Source organism: Chiloscyllium plagiosum, unplaced genomic scaffold, assembly GCF_037043375.1.
Source record: "Chiloscyllium plagiosum isolate Xiang-an unplaced genomic scaffold, Cpla_swu_hap1 HiC_scaffold_5, whole genome shotgun sequence".
In the NCBI taxonomy this organism is placed as follows: Eukaryota; Metazoa; Chordata; class Chondrichthyes; order Orectolobiformes; family Hemiscylliidae; genus Chiloscyllium; species Chiloscyllium plagiosum.
In genome coordinates, this window is record NW_028270143.1 from 33,671,606 (window position 1) to 33,688,031 (window position 16,426).

At 39.3% G+C, this 16,426-nt stretch overlaps 1 protein-coding gene across 5 annotated transcripts in view; it reads left to right on the plus strand.

Annotated features, from left to right (window-relative positions):
* Positions 1–1,191: 1,191 nt before the first annotated feature.
* Positions 1,192–16,426, plus strand: part of tmem196 (transmembrane protein 196) — a 59,278-nt gene continuing 44,043 nt past the window's right edge. Inside the window, exons 1-4 of one of the 5 annotated variants that reach the window (XM_043689780.2) lie at positions 1,192–1,861; positions 4,746–4,802; positions 6,485–6,739; positions 13,598–13,673. In XM_043689780.2, coding sequence (XP_043545715.1) covers positions 1,700–1,861; positions 4,746–4,802; positions 6,485–6,739; positions 13,598–13,630 — 507 coding nt within the window. In that variant the 5' untranslated portion in view covers positions 1,192–1,699 and the 3' untranslated portion in view covers positions 13,631–13,673. Of the gene's footprint in view, positions 1,862–4,745; positions 4,803–6,484; positions 8,398–13,597; positions 13,674–16,426 lie in introns of those variants that run through there. The other 4 variants (XM_087986835.1, XM_087986834.1, XM_043689777.2 and 1 more) reach the window with 4 other exon arrangements.

The following is a 16,426-nucleotide window of genomic DNA, read 5'->3' on the forward strand; positions in this document are numbered from 1 at the left end:
CATTACTTTTTAAGTAGTTGAAAGAATTCAACCATCTCTTGCAACTTAAAAGCAAGGGAACACACAGGTGACCTGTTAGAAGATTAAATCAGGAGAGATAACTGACACTGTGCAATCTGAATATCAATACTATATATGCAAAGAACACTTTACCCATTACATAATACACTCTAATATGTCTGAAGATTTTTCCACTTCCACAATACGGTAAATTTAATGATCACTTACCTTTAAAGATCAAAGCTCTATTTTTAACCATTGCATCAAAAACATATTTAGCTTTTCACTTAGTGTTATATTGGGACATGTGAAGTTTTCAGCACGTTTTGAATTTACCCAGAAAATGTTCCCGACCCCAGAATAGGTTTTCCCTTCCCCATTATTGATAACATCTCTAAGCTGCCGTCAACGATGTTTCCATCAGAATCTCGCCCAACTTCATGAAAATTGCAGGTCTAAACCGCCAGTGCCCACAACGGAGCCCATACGGTTAGGAATGCTGTATAATGGGATCACCACTTTGTGTACTAGTTTCCTGCACCAATCAGAGCAGTCATGGACAGGATTAGGGACAAGCCTTCCTTACACGTTACCTGCCCACCTATTTTGTTCTGCTAAATGCAAGTTTTCCCCCTATCGCGACAGAAAGATTCGACCTAACTTCTTCAGACTGAGATCAAGTGTTGTGTATGCACTTCTTCATCTTCATTGCTATAAAGAGTACACTTGACATCGAACTTTGTATTAAAGGTTATTCAAATGAACATAATATTCTGTAATAGTCCATAGCTGTGTCCTCTTCAGTTGTTTCATTTCAGGTACCAAGCAGCTACAGAGTTTGGACAGTGTTATTGTGAGTACATCTTAAAACTAGATGTCTTCCAAATGGGAAGTACTGTGTTCTATGTTATTCTTAAAACTAAATGGCATCTCAAACTCCCCAGCAAGGACAGAGGTGAAGTCGCTTGGATTGAGTGTTAAAGTGATGTAATGACGGAGACGATGCTAACGAAGTGGAAATAAACAGCTTATATGTTATCAGTTCAGATTGCGGCGAAGAGACAATTAGGAAGACTCCGGTTCAACTCGGAAAAATCGAACTGCAATTTAGTTTTAAAAATTCTCACAATAACACTGTCCAAATTTCATAACCAAACAGTGTTGCTGCTTGGTATGTGAAATTTTAAAAAATGAATATGTGAAGTGTGTTTAAATAACAAGCTTGTTACTGTTCTTCTCCTGGTACTCAAGCTTTGCACCCAACCGACCAATCAGGCTGTCAGCTCGCATTCATGTCTCAGCCTTCAGTGAATGTTGTTGAGGGAAGGAGACAGTGACTGCGATTGTTGCTTTGCTGGCTGGCGGGACCGAAACGCTGTGTTGAAGTAGCCGTGAGGTCACAGTTGCAATGCGAAAGACTAGCGCCGTACCGCTCCCCTGGGACAAAGGTGACATCTGACTTGGCCGTACCCGGTATAGCATGCATCAGGCAGCTTCCACTGAAACAAGACTCACTGTACTTCACAATGAGTGGATGATATGACTTGACCTAGCGAGCTGTACGCGCCTGCTTTCATTAAGACCTGATGCCAAGGGAGACTTTGTCTTAAAAAAAAAGAGATGTTTATGTAATTGTGGGAAAGATTTGTGTCAGGCGTGTTGGTCGGTATTTCTTTGAGAGAATGCTGGTGGGAGCACCATGTGCACCCGCGGTCAGATCATTGCCAGTCTCTTCGTGCTCTCTGCTCTGGAAATAGGTTTCGGCATCACCAGCGTGGCTTTGGGTGCAGTCAGCATCGGGAGGAGCCGTGCTCAGGAACTCCACCTCGGGGACTCCTCACCGGTATGGAGCGGGGTCTGTGTACGTTGCAAACTGTTTCTCTTGCATTTCTTGACTCTGCGTTCAGACTCGGTCAATGCTTTCTGTATCTCGTACAGTCCACGAGCGTGCATCAAGGATAGTTAGAGCTGGGGGAACACGGAGAGTCCGCTAGGGTTTAGAATCGTAGACTTCTATAGTACGGAAGCAGGCCATTCGACCCATCGAGTCTGTACTGCTTCCAGAAAGAGCTACCTAGTTAGTCCCCTCGTTTAGCGCCGTCCCGAAACCCTCTAAATTCATCACTTTCAGTTTTAGTATTGATTATAAAAGTTAAAGCAGAAATGAATTTGCAAGGGGAAATACTGCAATTATAATCGAGTTTCAAACTACCAATATACATAACATTGCATTTCACACCTAAATAACTGCGAGCTTTGCATTTTCCTTGTTATGTAAAGTATTGTATCATTTCAAAAAGTGGCAGCCTCATTTCTCGTGCACCGTTTGTATTGCAGTGCCCTCTCAGTGCAAGTTAGTGTACACGTGAAACGTGAAGGTAAGGATTGCATTTACAGCAGGTTAAAGCAAATAATGTAGGTCTGGTCTGAGCCAACACCAGATTCCACCCTAATGTTAGCCCACCCTCTTCCACCAAACCACCAGAACTGTTACGGTTGCTGGATACATCACAAATTGTATGTCTGGTCTGAAAACTGCTGTTTGCAGACGTAATCGGCATCTGGTGAACTTTTGCCCCGCGCTTGATTAGGATTGACTTGAATGACCACTTGATTTTTTTTTTATGTTTTAAGCGTCTGGGGAAACTAAGTCGAAAACCGTCCGGATATGAGCATTTCAGTTCTTTTAACCCCCAGCCCAATTGCCCCGGATCTTTCCGTTAAAAACAGAAATTTGACAGTTCGAAACCGGACTGGTCCGGGGATGTGGGTGTGATTTTCTTCTCTGTGCTTAATAAAGCCCACGTTTGACATCCTAATGATAGTCAAAATGCTGTGTTCCAACAGCCGGCGAGCTGTTAACGATGAAGGGGAATGACGAATTGAATTGAAATGTTAACGTTGTTTCTCTCCACAGATCCACTCTGGTCTATTTCCAATCCTCTTTTTCTTTAAATTTCAGGTTTCCAAAATATCTGTGATATTTTGCTTTTGTGTTGAGCTATAACTATCATTGAGCTATCCCTTATTTCTGAACTGTATACAATCCTATGTTATTTGGCTCGTGCTGTATTACCAATTTAAAATCTATTGAATAGAATCTCAGTTATTTTATGCATTTCATAACTTATGTTGTGGACCAGTTTTGTTTCAAATTAATTATTTAGGGGAGTAAACTGAGTTTTCTAATTTGCTGGAGACTGATGTCAGGTATTCAGGATTCTCCAGTATATTTTGTAGGGGCTGTAACATTCTGTTAGATTATTGGGAAAATTGAAAAATAGTTCAAAATACAAAGTCTGGTACATGTAATGCTTCTTTAATGGGCTTCAAATGTTGATGTTAGTACCCGACTGATTTGAACTGGTATGAAGTGTTGGATTATACTGTACCACAATACTATGATTGGTAGTGAGAATGTCAGCTTATAGCAAACACCTCCAGCACTTTTTAACTCTGGTATCATTCTTATGTTAAAATGTAAGGTAACACAGCTTTCCCAGGGACTTCAAGCTCCAGACTGCAGATCAATTCCAAAGCTATAGGACTGGAATTTTCCATGGTTTTCAGGATCCCAACAACAGAATAACCAAGTGACTTCCTGAGCCTGAATTTGTTTGGACTGGGATTAGCAGTGCAAATTTCCCAGCGGTTGCCTCCTGTCTGGCTGCCTCCATTCTTAGCATCTGATGAAGGATAATCAGGGGGCTATTGCACCCCCTTCAGGAGGACAGCAGCTCTGGAGAGTGGGTGCTGCTGAAGTAGGTCACAAACTGTGAGCGCACTTCAATGTGCACATTTCCTCAAGATACAAATTGAAATGAAAAATTCAGACAACCCAAGTCAGGAGGCTCAGATCAGGAGCAAAACATTTGGCAGAAGTGTTTGAGGTGGGTGAGACATTTTATGGGTGAGACTTTTCCTGTCTCTCGGCCCTCTCTGTGGCATGGAGCCCCTGAGTCAGATGCCCCCTCTCACTTTGCTGCAGGGAATCCAGGTTCCATGACTGTGTCAAGACCAGTGGCAAGATGCCACCAGTGTCACAAAATCACTGCATTTGGGGCCTTAAGTATATAAATGAGCTGATTCACTTCCTAGGTCACAAGTCAGAAACTTTCCCAGTGTGGGATTGTGTTGTGGAGCAGTCCCAACATGAACCCTCCTTTATTTTGACAGCACCGTATGTCCAAACTCACCATCCTGTCACCTGGAAAACTTAGCTTGTATTGTCTCTCAGAAACTTGGTGCTAAAGCAGTCAGCTGAGTGATGAGAAGTGGCAGTCATGAATAGTTATATTTTTAGCAAGCACAAACAGTTATGTCAAACACAGCTTGTTGAAAACATGCAATCTCCATTATACTTGTTAGGTTCTTTTAACCAGGTATATATTGCATGTTACAATTTCTGAGAAATAACCCTTATTCAATATGTTACCAAGAAATTTAGTATGAAAGTTGTAGATTATTGAAATTATCATGAATTATGCTTTATGAGAAAGAAAACATTTTCACTTGCATGTTATATTTTGCAGGCATAATTTATTATAGTGCAATAGTTCTTATAATAAAATAAGACTTACTTTAAAGAATGGTAGATTTTGTTGCAGGAAATAATAGGGTAATCAATATGGTTAATCAAAATTACAGCAGAGAACGCAGTGAGAAATTATGTATAGAATTGTGGCAGCACACAAACCATTGGTATGAAGACTTGAAAAATCTAAGCCATCTTTTCCTCTTTCCAGTTTTTAATCTGTGGAGTATGTGGAATTGTCTGTGCCAAAAAGAAGTCGGGTCGCATAGTGAGTGATTTTATTTTTCAAACATTCAACACCAGTCCTCCAAACGCCTAGATGTCAACAGACATCACATCATTATTTTGCCATCACCGTTATAACATTTTCCCTGGAATGATAAACTTGCATTTCTTTTTCTTCACAACATTCCACAGTTTGAATTATTCTCTGAGAAAATGATTTTGCACTGTGCAATTGTAGAAATTGACTAGTCCCACCTTTGAAACTGAATTTAGATTTTTAAATGAAATTAAAGCTCTGCTGTGACATTGCAACCTGTTTCACAAAGAAGTAAATGGAAGACAAATGTTTGTTACAGTTCTTCTGCTGCATTCTGATTCATGTTTAGGCTTGCTTGATGCTAGGACAGTATGCCATTCAAAAGATCTAGTGAGTGGATTTCTAATTAAATAAAGCAGATACCAATTATATAAGTCTGTGCTTTTGCTACAGAATTAAAATGTGTTTTAATAATAGTATCTCTCTTAGACAACTACATAGGTTTTTTTTATTGTTCATTCAGGAGGTATGGGTATCACTGGCTATTGCACATCCCTAATTGCCCACATAGCTGTGCGTCTGGAGTCACATTTAGGCTCGACCAGATAAGGGTGGCAGCTTTACTTCCCTAAAGGACATTAGTAAATCAGATGGATTTTTCCTGACAATTGATAATAGTATCATGGTTACTGTTGGCCAGAGTTTCTTACTGAATTCAAATTCCATTATTTACCATGGTATGATTTGAATACATGTCCCAGAACATTATCTGGGTCTTTAGATTAATAATCTAGCAATGATACCACTGTATCCCCAAATGATATTATTCTAACTAAATGATGGTGGCATAGGTATCATATTTCTTACATATAAAATATAAAAATATGCTTCTTTGAAAAAGTATTATAGTATAAATAATTGACATTTCAAATATTAGCCGTATAAGCTAGGAACATATTTCTTTGAATTATGTAACAATACAAAATTCCTGGGGATGGGGACTGATGATGATTAAACTTTATTAAAATGGTATCTTTCTCATGTTATATAAATGATTTAATCTCTCAGCAAAATATAAAGCAAATGGGTATTTAAAATATAAAAACTTGACTGAAACATATTGTGTTGAAATAAAACATATTGTCAAATGTTGGGAATAACTATATCCACAGTGATAAACGCCCCATGAATAGAAAAAAAAACGCAAGATGTGTATAAACTTACGTAATGTGATTTTGTCTGAATTGGGAAGATGTTATGATCAAATAATCTATTTAAAACCAGTTGTATTGAAGGTTCATTCTGGGAAAAGTATTGTGTAATCTCATTATTACTGTATTTCTGCATAAGCATTCCTTGAGTCAGTGTTCTGTTTCATACAGAAAAAAATTATCTGCTGACAAGAATAGTACTTCAGGTCAGGCCAGTAACTATCCTGTTGGGAAGTTTCTGACCAAGTTTATTGGGATTGATTCTCCTTAACAACAATAAATGTCTCTTTTTTTGGAAAACTTGGAAGGGAATGGTAGGCAAGAGATCAGACAACTATAACTTTAAAATTCTGTTTAAGTGAACAACTTCCTTTAAATACTTCTATATCAGAAAGTAGAACTTTTCTTATGCCTTATAATTGTATTTCTAGTTTGCTGATATGGAGACTGATTTTAATTCTTCCTGTCTCCTGCCAGATGATATTATTTTCTGCCTGTTGTATCTGTGGACTGATCGGAGGAATATTAAATTTTCAGTTTCTGCGGGCACTAGCGAAAAGGACAGAAATCTCTTACCCCAGACATGTTGCTTCCATGTCAATGGCATGCTTGGGCATTGCAGGCTGCACTCTCTCTGCCTGGCTCACTTGTCGCCTGGCCAGCAACGAGCAGCAGAGGATGTTCCTGGAAAGAGATCACTCGTTGCATCACTCCCACGAAATGACAGACAAAGTATGTAAGGTTTGCAATCGAGAATATTCGGTATACATAGATTATATCAACTTTATTTTTGCTTTGTCAGCACAGGAGTAAGGCGGTAAGCCTTACCCATTTTAGTTTAGCATATTTATAGAAAATTTAGATAATTTTATCTAATTCACTTTATATTGTAAGATACCAATACAGTAATAAATAGTTTAATTTAATTAAGTAATAATTAAACTATTTACATGAAATGATAGTACTGTATTACCAATTATATTAATTATTATTTTATATTTTGATTGTATACCATATTATACGATAATACACTATAACACAGGTACAGGCCCTTTGGCCCGCCAAGCCTGTGCTGGTTCCTAATCCTTATTTGGACCTGTTACTTATTGCCTATGCACAGTATCTATCACTCTGTTCACCTCTCATTCACGTGTCAATCAAGATATGACTTAAACTTTGCTAACATGCCTTCTTCCATCACCTCCATTGGCAGTGTGTTCCCAGCACCCAACACACTCTATATGAAGAATTTTCCCCAATCATCTCCCCTAATCCTTCCCCCTCTCATCTTGAACCTGTACCCTCTTATACTTGACCTTCCCACCCTGAGAAAAAGCCTTTGACTATCCACCCGATCTATACCTTTCATAATATTGTAGACCTCTAATAGGTCATCCCTCAGTTACCGTCTTTCCAGTGATAACAATCTAAGTGTATTCAATCTCTCCTCATAACTAAAACCCTCCAGACCAAGCAACATCCTGGTAAACCTTCTCTGCACCCTGTCCAAAGCATCCACGTCCTTTTGATGGTGTGACAACCAGAACTGCACACAGTATTCCAGACGTGGCCTTACTAAAGTTTTATACAACTGTAACATGACTTGCCAACTTTTATATTCGATATCCCAGCTGATGAAAGCAAGCGTGCTGTCTGCCTTCTTGAACACTTTATCCACCTATGTTGCCATTTTCAGGGATCTGTGGACCTGTAGGCCTCCTCAAAAACTTAATCAAGTTGGTGAGGCATGACCTTCCCTGCACAAATCCATGCTGCCTATCACTAACAAGCACATTTGCTTCCAAGTGTGAATAAATCCTGTCTCTCAGTACCTTTTCAGCAGCATCCTCGCAAGTGACATCAACCCTGGGATAGCTCCCCTTTGGCCCTGGAGACTTGTCTATCTTGATTTAATTCAAGACAACCAACACTTCTTCCTCCATTATGTCGATCAGCCTGAGAGTATTCACACAACTTTACCTAATCTCAACATCCCTCATGTCCCTCTTTTAGGTGAATACCGATGTAAAGTATTCATTAAGGATCTCACCCATTTCCTCTTGCTCCACACGTAATGTCCCTCCTTTACCCTTGAGTATTGAATTAGTGTTCTTGTGAATTGTCCTCGTGGATGTATGATGAAAAGATTTTTCAGCAATATGAACAATTCCATCGTAAATTTATAAGCTGATTCATCTTTAAAATCAGTGAGTGTCTGCATAAGGTCTTGCCTGCTAAGTCTATTTAATCTGGCTGTGTATGTTGTAGTTATAGCAAGTTCAGTTGCATCATATATCAGATATAATGTGATAGGATTTTGCTGCATAGAAAAGGCCATTTGTCTCATTGTGCTTGTGCCAGTCTCTTACACACATTTGTTGTCCTTTTGTTGGAAATAAATAATGTAAATTTGTATAAACCGCTCTTATTCCTGTTGCTTCCATTTAGTATTTTCTTTCTCTTTGGATTTTTGGATTCCTTTCAGCAATAATTGCTCTACTGAGAGCCAGCATGAGAACTTAGTTATAAGTTGTGCCAAGTTAAACTCCTGAGCTTACTTTGCTCTTAAAATTTATAGTGTATAAAATTTGATTATTTGGTATTCTCAGCGCTATGGATGCCATTTTAAATGTGAAATGGCATCCATATTATGTATTTCAGCTCTTTGTCATTCAAAAGGTGCTCACTGAAATCTGTCACATCTTGCGGTCAGGTTTGTAGCCTCAAGAGCATGGTATTGCTATGACTGTAGAAGTGACCATGGTTATGTCGGCATCCTTCCAGGCTAGAGAATGTTGCAACTGTAAATATCTATGAGAGAGGTCACTAATGTGCAGAATGTCGGAAGATTGAAATCAGTTTACATCCTCTGTTTCCAGGGGGCATCGGAAGACTTAAGCATATGGCTTCACCAGGACAGCAGTTATCCCAATGCTGCAGGATTCCATTGACTGCATACACATCACCTTCATCAATACACTGCCACTGCAGAGGGTCGTGACCTCAGCTGGTGGGTGAACATACTTAGCACACCATGCAGGTCAATAGCCATGATGGTTCATCTTGCAATCATCTGAATCATCAATACGTCAAGCACCAATGGGAATTGAAGGGTGACTTTTGTTTAGCCGGGGCTAGCCATTGACCAGATGGCTCATGATTCTGGTTTGGAACCCATGCACATAGAGACAGTTTTCATATAAGGAGAGCCAGGCTGTCATAAGAAATATCATGAAGCAAGACTGTTAGGCTGCTAAAGCAAGCTTTGAGTGACTGGAATCTAGCAATACTTTCCATACAATGTCTCACAATTTTTTGTAGCCTGCTGCACTTGAAAGAACCTCACCATCATGAAGGCACCAGATATATGGTAAGCAATTGAGAAAGAAGAAGAGGAGGAGGTGCAACAGGAGAGAGAGAAGGAGGACGCAGTCGCACAATTTTCCTTTTCCACTGAGCCATTTCTGATCAGCTCATCTGATTATGGCTCCAGAGAATGTAACTTAAATTCCGTATCCATCAAGTTGTCCCAAGTATTATCTTCTTTCTGTTGCAGCCCGTTACAGCTTGCTCTTAAACACAGTGCTGCAATAAAATCCACAACAAAACAAATAATCCAAATCAATTTTATCAAATAAACTATCCGATATTCAATATAAAATCAACTAAGAAAGTTTTCAGATTCAGTATGTGGATGTACCTACGAGAGAAGGTGCAAAACTTTACCTACTCTTGGGAAATAAGGCAGGGCAGGTGACTGAGGTGTCAGTGGGGGAGCACTTTGGGGCCAGTGACCATAATTCTATTTGTTTTAACATAGTGAGGGAAAAGGATAGACCAGATCAAAAGTTAAAGTTCTAAATTGGAGAAAGGCCAATTTTGACAGTATTAGGCAAGAACTTTTAAAAGCTGATTGGGGGCAGATGTTCGCAGGTAAAGAAACGACTAGCAAATGGGAAGCCTTCAGAAATGTGATAATGAGAATCCAGAGACAGTATATTCCTGTTAGGATGAAAGAAAAGGCCGGTAGGCATAGGGAATGCTGGATGACTAAAGCAATTGAGGGTTTGGTTAAGAAAAAGAAGGGAGCATATGTAAGGTACAGATAGTATAGATGGAGTGTATACCTTGAAGAGTATAAAGGCAGTAGGAGTATATTGGGAAGTCTGGAGGGCAAAAAGGGGACATGAAATAGCTTTAGCAAACAGAGTTAAGGAGAATCCAAAGGGTTTTTACAAATATATTAAGGGCAAAAAGGGTAACTAGGGAGAGAATAGGGCCCCTCAAAGATCAGCAAAGCCACACAAGAAATGGGAGAGATACTAAATGAGTATTTTGCATCAGTATTTACTGTGGAAAAGGATATGGAAGATATAGAATGTAGGAAAATAGATGGTGACATCTTGAAAAATGCAACATTTAAGGGGCATATGAATAGGAAGTGTTTAGAGGGATATGGGCCATCTGTTTACAGGTGGGACTAACTTGGGTTAAGATAACTGGTCGGCATGGATGAACTGGACTAAAGTGTCTGTTTCTGTGTTGTACATCTCTATGACTCGAGTCACCTTTGTATATTCCCTTTGTGTCTACCTTTCATATGCATTTGCCTTTATCTTAATGCCCCTATGCTCTGCTTTCCCACTAGTTTGCACTAGTACAGGTGGAAGTCTCTTGATTTTCAGTCTGGGAAACCACACATGGCCTTGCAGATTGATCATAGTAGTTCTGGGCCTAGAAAGTCTGTTTTCAGGTTGCAACATCTCAGCATGGGCAGCAACATTCAGCTGATAGGCTGGAAGAAAACACCAAGAACATTGGTGGCATGGCAGTGATGGGAGATGATGAATGTTATCTTACTGAGAAGGATACCTGCAGAACCTTGCCACACAGAGCCACGAGCCCATGATGACAGTGTGGTGATCCTAATAATCACATTCTGAAATGCTGTGAGCTATTGCAAGACTATTTCAGTACTGGTTTCTATGGTAGTAAAGGCAGCATTTGGAACCTGTAAGGAAACAAAAGGACCTTTAATGTCTTCAATCTGCGATTCCATTGCAGCAAGGATATTGGGTGGCTTCCATTTGTGCTGGAAGCTAAGATATTGGCCATTGGTAGTTGCATGATGGTTGGATCCACAAGTGTGTTAATGGACTTGTCTTCCACCTCCAAGTTGCAAAGGATCAGCTTCCTCCAAGCTCCTTGACAGTGACTGCAAGATTTCATGCAGGCCTCCCAATATACCAAGCATTTCATTGCGATATCAATCAGCCCTTCTGTATGCCAGACCAACAAAGTGCTCATTTGAGTTCTCTGAACCAGAACTCCAACATCTTGATAGTACCTGTGCTCTCATTTACCTTTGTCTGGACTACTTCCTATGCATGTCCAGTGTCTCACCAACCTTGGTGCAACTCCAACCTTGAAGCTAGCTTGTAAAGTTTGTGTGGTTTCAGTACCTGGGCTGGGAGATGCAAGTGTAAGAGCGAGTGCCAGTGTTTCACTTTCTTCGTTCTGCTCTTTATCTTTCTCTCCTCAGTTTAATGCTGTGACTCTGCCTGGCCAGGAATAAGTTGCAAGAGTAGGGTTGTGTTGAAGTGAAGGGGAAAATCAAGACACATATGTATATATCATCTACACTTTGCAAATAGGAACAGATGCTGAGCAGAAGAGGAAATGGGATGAATGAATGATGGATATTATCAGTTTGCTGACAGTTTCAATGCTTTCAGCGCTATCATTAGTTACATTCACAGTGATGATGATTGTGCTGTGTCCCTCATTGAGGTGAGGAAATGTATCTTTCCCCTGATCATTATGTGCTGCTGCTTACAGTTATGTCTGAGAACACTCTGCAAGGGAGAGCAGTGTGACAGTGCATGTGCATGTGATATATCATATATCATATATCATAGATCACGATTAAATAACTGACAACATATGCAAGGTAAGGAATGGGACTGTGAGGCTTGCAAAAGTGTGTGATGGTAAGGTAAAGATTTCAATGTATTTAATGATTCATAGTTGATAAAGATTGTTGGAAGCTTTGTGAAGGTGCATTGAACAATGTATGAGGCTGGTGGTTAATCTATAAAGATATTGTAACAGGTGGCTTAAACCCACATGCAATAAGAAAATGATAAAACAGGGATTCCTTGTTCCACTGGCAATGAATCCTTGCAAATGTTAAAGGAAAACTATAGTTTAGCGAAATGAAATATTTGTAATGGGTATGTGCACAATGTTGCAGATCCTTGATGATATTGTTGAGGAGCTTACATCTGATTTCTAATCAGCTGGACAACCTTTTCAATGGGAGCAGCTCCTATGGTTAACTTCCTGTGATCACGTAACACCGATGATCTTGCCTCCCCGACACAAAGGGGATCCGTCTTTTCCTTCTGTCCTGTTGAATTCTGGGTTTTCCTCAAATGGTCCACTTAGGAACCCTACAGATATTACCTCACTCCATTAACATTTTCCAGCTTTCTATCCACCATCAGTGGATTCATGTGTCCAGCCCTTCCATGCTGACTCACCAGGCTGGAGCTCTACTCCAACTCCTGGATGCTGCTCCTCTCTCTCTCTCTCTCTCTCTTTCTCTCGCTCACTCTCTATCTCTCTCACTATCTTGCTCCCACTCCATGAGGCTTCCCCAGCTCAATGGCGCTACTCTTCAATTCAGCTAGTTGTACACTTGCTTCAGTTCCACTTTCTGGTTCCCTAGCCACCAGCAGATGCTTCCTACTCACAAATATTAACTATCTACTTTTTATTTCTTTGTCTCTTGCCCATAGCATCTGCCTCTGCCTACCACACCCACCTCTGGAGATTGCCAGAGATACTGTTCCCTGGAGGAACTGATGTACTCCTTCCCACTATTGCCACTTGCTGTCAAAGGCTTTACTTCCTTATGTCATTTGGTCTTGACCACTTGTCTGAGCTCCCTGAGCATCATGCAACCTCCTCCCAATGCCTTTGTAATAACTCGCTTTCACATTTCTCACTCCCATGTGGATTCAGTACATCCCTCCTCCTCACCATTGACCACACCAAACTTTGTCTCGTTGTTTTAGAGAACCTTAAAACTCACTCTTTGACAATACATACAATTTTTATCTCTTCCTCAGGGCATATTCATGATTAGAATCACCTCTAGCAAATGTTGCAATCAGAATTAACCTTCCTGCAAGTTTATACTCACTTTGAATTCAAAATTATTTATCATGGTTTTGGATTCCCAGCTTGAGTTTGCTTAATAGTGTGCACTGTGCAATCATGTGAATGAACAGACAGTATGAAGTTTGACGCACAAGCAATGGGCATTGTTTAATTGTGCAACATGATCCCCACCCGGGCCTTTGAGAACAGAATTTTGTGGCTACAGGCGGGGAACAATCAAACTTGATCTAACTTCATGGTTACTTTAATTTATTGTTGCCTCTTCTATACTTTGCAACTTGGTGGTGTTCACCACTGCAGATCCATGAGCGATATAGGTTTCTTTTGTTAAAAATATTACTTGAGTTTTGTTAGAGTGGGGCAGAGGTGGTTTTCCCTCTGATGGTTTCCTCTTTCCTTGTACAGAATCATCACACTTTGTTCAGTGTCTCCTGCTGACAGTCCGGGTGAGATTGGTAATTCACCATGTGAGGAATCGCAGGTGAGACTCCTAATCGCACCACAACACGGCATGACACAATGTCTCTCTTGCTTTGTATCATCCAAAAGAATCACCACAAACTACACATTCAGTTGATTACCTAACCACATCTCCGAACATGATGCAGATCTTCCAATTTGTAAGGCTGTCACCATGTTTTGAGTATCATTTCCTCTCATCTTGTGTGCCAGCCATCTGATAAAACCAAACTTTGATTTCCCTTCCCAACTCCAGCACAACCTCAAATAAAACAATCAAACCTTGGACATGATTTACTGAATGCCTGAAAAGATTGATTCCCAGCAACATACGACTTGATTTTCTCCAGAGAAACGTGTATGAGCTAATAGGGAAAGATTAAAATAATGTTACGATCAATCAACTTTAATCATGGCTTAACTTTTTGTTAAGTATAAAAAAAAGTTCTGTTGTTAGACATGAAACATTTAACATATCATGGTTAGCTGGAGTTGTTTAAATATAGATATGGTGGGATTGTACCAAACATTAGAAGATTTCAGTACACTACATTAAGTCAGAATGAACTGATTGCCCACAAAGTCACAGGAATGCAGTTCTGATGTATCTGGTTCTTGACAGTGATTTTTCATCGTAAAAACAATAGATGCGACATCTATTGTAATAATGCTTTGCAAGCAGTTAATTTACCAATTTCCCGTGAGAGCACTCTAATTCTTGAAAATTGGACCAGAGTAAAGCTTAGCATCAAGAAAGGCAACTTGGGTTTAATGATAGAAAAAAGAAAATTACTGCAGCTGGTGCAAATCTGAAATTAAAACAGAAGGTCTAACAGCATCTGTGGAGAGAGAAACAAAGTTAACACATGGAGTCTGACAAGAACTGAAAAAGTTGTATCGGATTCAAAATGTTAACTCTGTTTTCCCGTCCACAGCTGCTGCCAGACCTACTTGTCCAGAATATCTACTTTTACTTGCTTTCATGTTGTTCATCTATGAGTTCTCTTGAATTCTGTGGATTTATTTCTAGTGAGGGATATACATCAGAGCTTGTGAACTCTGCAACTCCAGCAAAACAAAACGTGAAAATAAGGTGAGACTGTTTCTGTACTATAATTAGATCTGACATTTAAAAAATTACTTTGAAATTGAGTTCATAGAGTGTAATTAGGACAGTTTTTCATAGCAGTACATTCTATAGCTGACTAGGAATTAGGCAACTCTAGACCTGGTAATGAACTCTGAGATCGGATTCACCAATAATCTCATGGTAAAGGAACCTCTAAATGGCAGTGATCACAAGAGGGTAGCATTTCATGTCGAGTTGAAAGTTGTCTAAGACCATTGTTTTAAACATGAGTAAAGATTGTTATAAGGATATGAAGGCAGAGCTGGCAAACTTGATCTGGGACATCAAGTTAATTAGTAGGACGCAGTGGCAAGTCTAATGACTTTCAGTGTTATTTTTGTGTAAGTGTACAGCAGCTTCAGATGGCAAGTAAATGCATAATCAATTTCAAATATGTTTGAGTTATTCTGGTTTATTGCCAGTTTCATGATAGCAGCATCTTGTTATCTGCTTACCATTGAAAAGCATTGAACAGCATAGTTGTTATATTTATGGAATAGATATGAACTAAACTTGCCTCAGAGGTTTAAATCCTATCCATTCCTGTTAACAATGTGATAAATATTAATTGCTGTCAATCAAGCAATCTGGTACTGAAAATTGACAAATTCAGTTGTGGATTTTTATTCATTCAGGTTTGTTGATTGTTAATTCAGATTTTAAAATGTGTAATTTGTTTTTTTTTTGAGTTTGCTTTCTGTCATTTTTCTCTGTCACGTAATCCAAACTTTGGTGCCCTCTCTTTCATTTTCTTTCTGTATTTGATTTAGCTTTCAATTCATCCATTGTACTTTATTCTTCTTTGTCAGTCCTTGTGCTGTAATTTCACAATCCTTCACTCTGGATCAGAAGACATATTGCTGTGAGTCCTGTTGACTCAGGTCTCAGATATCCTATACTCTGTTTTCCCATATGAGATATCAGATCACACTCTCAGAATTTCACCATATGAAAAATTAAAAAATATTATTTACGAGGGCTTGTCTAACATAAGTCAGACACCATTAGGTACCCAGCTAGAACAAACTATGACCCATCAGCAAATAATTGTTACAACCAGAAATTACAAAATTATGCAAATCACATTATAGACGGTTTTGAAGAAAGTGTAGCATAAAGTATAAAGGCTGAGTCGCAATGTGTCAACCCTTACCATTCCTTTATTAAAGGCAAACCCAGCACATAATATAAATGTAATAAGTACGACATGTGATGAACTTCGGATGACAACAACTTGAGGAATCAACTGTTCACCAGATCTCAAAGGAGAACTTGAAAGGCATGGAGTCTGTACTCCTTGGAGCCAGCATAGAAGTAATATGTCCCATAACATTAAAATGTTTGTTGATTGGCAAAATATGAACATAGGCACACATTTTCCTTATAGACATACATACAGCATGTGATAACAATGCATAACCCATAAGAAAACCTGTGCTTATTTATTTATAAAGCATTTTACCTTCATCATAGGACAAGAACAAGCAACCTCTGCTCAAGGTGAACCAGTGAAGGCAAACCATGAGAGAAATAAAAAAAAACTTTGAATCAGTCTACGTGTGAAGCAAATAGCAGCACAGACACCTCGTGCTAAGTAGATAGAAATACTAAGAGGGAATGCCTGATGGAACAATGTAAATTAGCAC